At 42.5% G+C, this 5,447-nt stretch overlaps 1 protein-coding gene across 1 annotated transcript in view; it reads left to right on the top strand.

Annotated features, from left to right (window-relative positions):
* DKK1 (dickkopf WNT signaling pathway inhibitor 1) overlaps positions 1-5,053 on the top strand; it is a 6,161-nt gene extending 1,108 nt beyond the window's left edge. Inside the window, exons 2-4 of the mRNA XM_031956967.1 lie at positions 111-300; positions 3,010-3,144; positions 4,435-5,053. Of these exons, the coding sequence (XP_031812827.1) occupies positions 111-300; positions 3,010-3,144; positions 4,435-4,685 (576 nt within the window). The 3' untranslated portion in view covers positions 4,686-5,053. The remainder of the gene's footprint in view (positions 1-110; positions 301-3,009; positions 3,145-4,434) is intronic.
* Positions 5,054-5,447: the final 394 nt, after the last annotated feature.

Raw genomic sequence — 5,447 nt, 5'->3', positions numbered from 1 at the left:
GGATTTGCGGCGGGAGGCTCTGCTGGGCAGCTTCCTTCAGCTCCAACCCCTCCCCTCCTCCTTAGCAGGCTCAGAGACCTGACCACGTTCTCCGCATCTTCTTTCTTCAGCAACATTTTCCGTGCGTGGATGAGAAGGATTGCGATCTGGAGGAATACTGCGACCTGGGATCCCGGGGCGGCAGCGGCGGCGGCGGCGGAGGAGGCAGCGTCGGGTTGCAGGTCTGCCTCCCCTGCCGGAAGCGCCGCCGGCGCTGCCAGCGAAACGTCATGTGCTGTCCGGGCAACTTCTGCAGCAACGGTGAGTGGGGGCCCCACCTGGCTCTCACCTAGCTTGGTCTCTGGGGCTTACTTAGGTGGAGGCTCTCCACGGAGGTCGGAGCAGGCTCCAAAGCTTCCCAAGAAAGAGGACTTAACTTTCTCCCATTTAGAAAGAGAGAGGAAGGGGATGGCAGGAAGCCTGGCCCTGGAGAGCTTACCCTGGCATTTCCCTTTCTGGGGGCAAGAAAAGCAGGCAGACCTCAAGTGTGCCACAGAAATGACGTGAACCAGCAGAAGTGATAATGGTGGTGGTGAGAGTAGCGGTGATGGTGGTGTAGCAGTAGCAGCAGCGGTAGTAGTAGTGGTGATGGTTGTAGTAGTAGTAGTAGTAGTAGTAGTAGTAGTAGTAGTAGTAGTAGTAGTACTGATGGTAGTAATAGTTATAGTAGTAGTAGTAGTAGTAGTAGTAGTAGTAGTAGTACTGATGGTAGTAATAGTTATAGTAGTAGTGGTAGTGGTAGTGGTAGAAATAGTAATAGTATTAGTAGTAATAGTGGCAGTAGTAGTAGTAGAAGTAGAACTACAAGTAGTAGAAGTTGTTGGCAAATTAAAGTATAATTTTCTATTTTTGCTTTTGGGGTTTTTTTGTGATATGGCTACTATGGAAATATGTCGGCATGATTTCAGGTGGATAACTGATATCATTTTGTTTGCCTTCTCAATTGATGAGCACAGAGTTAGGAAGAGGGAGGGAATTTGGAGTTCAAGATTTAAAAAGCAAAGAATGTTCTAAATAAATAACATTTTAAAAATAAAGAAAAATATATCAATAAAAATTTTAACACTAAATTTAAAAAGTAGCAGCAGCAGCAGCAACAGCAGCAGTAGTAGTAGTAGTAGTAGTAGTAGTAGTAGTAGTAGTAGTAGTAGTAGTAGTAGTAATTGGGGCAATCTCGTGAAGTGGAAAGAAAGATGTTTGGAGTCAGCACCCGCATTTGAATCCTAGTTCTGACACCAGATTGCCTTCTTAATCCCAAAGGCAAGACCCTTGTCCTACCCCTGTTCCCCCTTTCTCCTCCAGCTGATTTTGTGCCTCTAAAATGAAGCTTTGGACTCCACATTTTCTCTTTTGGTTACTTGCCACTCTATAATGGTGGGGACAATGGACAGAGCGCTGGCCTTGTAATCAGGAATCCAGGTTTTCTGGATTCATCCATTTAACTCATCAGCTGTGTAAGTCTGGGAAAGTCACCTGACATCAGTACATCTCAGTTTCCTTCTGTGTATATTTCCTTTGCACAAAGCTCTTTATGGAAATCTTTCCCCAATTGTGAGCTCCTTGAAGACAAGGACTGTCTTTTACTTTTCTTTGTCTCCTCTGCCTTTGGCATAAAGTGCTTAATAAATGTTAATGATTATAATAGCACCAATTTCACAGTGTACTTTAGGAGACTGCTGCTGCTGCTGCTGCTACTGCTACTACTACTACTACTACTACTACTACTACTACTACTACTATTACTACTACTACTACCACCACCACCACCACCACTCTATTAAAGTTATTAGCCTCCATTAGCTTTAGAGGCTAATAATTCAAATTACTGGTCCCTCAATATGACTTTGGTTTGGAGCAGAGGATTAGGAAGTACATGAGAAAGGGGTCTCAGTGTCCAGAATAGCAGCAAGCAGAACTGGGTGTACTTACAATGCTTTTATTTTATCTTTATGTTTGCTTATATTTTAACAGAAATAGACTTGTTGAAATGCTCTTTTTTATACATGTCATCTCCTTTTATGGAATTATCAAATGTCTGCAGTAAATGACTCTTGCTTCAAAAGAGGCAGCCATGAGCCAGTGGGGGGAGGGGGGGAATGATTCTGAAGCTTTCAGGCTAATCTTGCCTCTGCTACTAGAACTTTGAGCTTCTAAATATGCACAAGAGCAAAGATTTATCTTCAAGGAATCTCAGAGATCATCCAATCTAACCCATTCTTGCATAGCACAACAAGAGACCCTAATATAATTAGGGTTTCCCAATCTGATTTTGCCCCTTATTGACAGCATGACCTTGGGCAAGTCAAGGCTGTTTACTCATCTAGAAAATAAAGAAGTTGGACAGGTGATCTCTGAGGTCCCTCATGCTATGATTAACTGGTCCCTCCCACTTCAAGTCCCATTGATGATGAGCTAAGGCCTAGGAATCTGACAACATGAACAATAGTCCCAGGGACAACAAGTGGGTCAACTAGGATTTAAACCAAGTTTTGTTGCCTCTGAATCCGAGACTCTTTCATCTGAGTCCTGCTATAGTCAATGAATACTTATCTGCATGTAAGAATGTATTTTAATATGGTAGCACAAACCTCAAAACAGCTATCCCCCAAATTGGTATGTTCCCTCAAATTCACTTATACAGAGAAAGTGCTTTAAAGAGTCTGGATTCTGGCCTTTGTGCTGTTGGGCATAAGTATCAGGGATAGACAGTTCGTCACTTACTACTGTGACTTCTTAGTTCCTTGGAGTTCCTATCTGGAAAATGGGGAGGATGTGATCATTAACCTCAAAATTCCCATCTAGTTCTACAGCTTTAACTCAGTTATAAACAGAAGGAGGTTTGGGGGACATGTAAGATGATGGTTTCCTGAAAGGGGTATCAGCATGGCATAAAGTGACTTGGACTATAAATAAAACATAGCCATCTGAGGCAGAGATGTCAACCCTGACCAATACCTCTTGCCCTTTTAGGGATTTGTGTGCCTTTGGATCAGAACCACTTACATGCAATAGAAATGGATGAGATGACCACAGAACCAGTGAATAATGATCCCAGTCTCCTGGAAGGCCAGCCCAGGAGGACCACTCCATCTGCCAAGACCAAAGGTAAGAGAATACCTAGATCCAATGAAGGGGTCCTGATCTCCTCCCCAACTGTAAGGACCATCTCTGAATCTAGGATTGGAGACCAGGATCATAATCTTAACTCTGGTACTTACTAACTGCTAGGAAGTAACTTCTCTGAAGCTCAGAGTGAAGGAGTAGTGAGGTGTAGTGGAAAGAGTACTAGATTTGTTCTCAGAGGACCTGGATTCATATGTTGGTTCTATTATCTATATAATCTTGGGAAAGTCTTTTAACATCTCAGAGCCTCAGTTTCTTTATTTTTTTAAATGAAGTTGTTGGACTATATGTCCCTTTTATCCTCTGTGATTCTATGAATCATAGAATCTCAAGAATTAGAAGGAATATCAGGAACCGTCCAGTCCAAGACCTTGTCTGGACCAGAATCCCTTCTAACTCCTCCTTGCCAATTGGTCATTCAGCCTCTGTCTTAAGTCCTCAAAGGAGAAGGTACCTATCACCTCCTGAGACAGCCATTCCCAACTCCCAGTCTGGGACAGCTCTCATTGCCATATTGTTCTTTTTTTGACATCAAGACTAAGTTGACCCCTTTACTACATCCATTTGTTGCTTCTTGTTCCTATATCAAAAAGATAATTAAGTGCTTAGCTCGATATCTGATATACCATAGTCACTACATAAATGTATATTTCTCTTCCCAACTGTGAAGTCAGAAAATGGAAATCTAATTCCTCATCCCCATTCAGTAAAATGGGGATATTTTTACTATCTGACCTATAGTGTTGTTATGAGAAAGAAAGACAATAAGAGGTGAGTTTAGAATCCAGAGATTTAAGGCCTAATGCTGGTTCTGCTGCTTATTACTTGGACAATGATCTCCTCTGAGCCTCAGTTTCCTGATTTGTCAAGTGAATAGATTAAATCAGATGGCCTCTAAGGTCTTTTCCAGGAGAAATCCAATGATCTGAGAGTATTGTATAGTACTTTATTCTTTATAGTATAGGCACAAATTATTATGGCTCAGAGCAATCATTTCATTGCTATGAGAAATCACTACCAATGATATAGACCAGTCACTCTCTTATAAACAGTTGCCTAAGGTCCTGAAAAGTTAGCTGAATGGCCACAAGGTCTATGTTCAGAAGCAGGTATTAGCCTGGGTCTTCTTCACCCCAAATGTGAAGTGCTTCTTCTCCAAGTTACAAGGTCTCAGAAAATGGAGGCTCCCTGAAGTCAGGAATTGTTATGTTTTTCCCTTCATCCTTGTAAGTGCTTCTTCTCAGCATCCCCTGTTTCCCCTCTTTTGCCCAGGTCAGGAAGGTGCCGTCTGCCTTCGTTCCTCTGATTGTGCCGATGGGCTCTGCTGTGCTCGGCACTTCTGGTCCAAGATCTGCAAGCCTGTGCTCAAAGAAGGCCAAGTTTGCACCAAGCACAGGAGAAAAGGCTCCCACGGACTGGAGATTTTCCAGCGCTGCTTCTGTGCCGAAGGCCTGACCTGTCGAGTACAGAAAGATCACCTAACCAATAACGCTTCTCGGCTTCATACCTGCCAGAAACACTGAAGTGCCCTTGTCAGCCGTGGCTGGCCATGGATTTGACCTTGAATCTCCCGTCAGCCAAGCCTTCAGGGGTGACACGTTCAGTGTTTACAGTTGCACTCTCCAAATTCCCCTTCCGGAAGCCTGGAGTGCAAAAAAATGGCTTTGTTTCTGTAGGGAACGAACTCTATCCTGTGACTATTTGCAGTAAATTACTGTGTTGTAAATATCCAATGTGGCATTTCCCTGTATATGATCCCAAACTTTTAATTATTTTTCTAAAAGTGCCACATGGTCTGCAGTTTACCCATGACATGTAAATTTTGTACACACTGGTGATGTTATCTTGAGTCTGATAAATTTTCTATTTTTAATTGAAATAAATAGTTTCTGCTGAAAGGTTTTGCCTTTTCCCTTTGCTGAGTAGAGGTGAGTGTTTAGAAGGACTATTTGACTTGTGGGAGAGACAGATAGGATCACAGATCTAGAGCAGGAAAGAAGTATAAAATCTAGTCTAACCATTACTTCATTTTAGGGATGAGGATAAATCAATTGACTTAACCAAGTCCACAAAGGTGGTAGGCAATAATGATGTGGAGACCTCTCTGACTCCAAATATATCTCTTTCCACCAAACATGGGTGGACTTGGAGTTGAGAAACAAAATCCACCTTTGATGTCTTGAGTTCTGGTAAAATTGGGCAAAGTGGATTATTTCCTGATGCTTCAGACAATTTCCCAAGACAAATTTTCTTGAAGGCCTAATACATTTCACACCAGACATTAT

This window comes from Sarcophilus harrisii, chromosome 2, assembly GCF_902635505.1.
Source record: "Sarcophilus harrisii chromosome 2, mSarHar1.11, whole genome shotgun sequence".
Taxonomy (NCBI): domain Eukaryota; kingdom Metazoa; phylum Chordata; class Mammalia; order Dasyuromorphia; family Dasyuridae; genus Sarcophilus; species Sarcophilus harrisii.
This window is presented reverse-complemented; position numbering and strand designations above follow the sequence as displayed.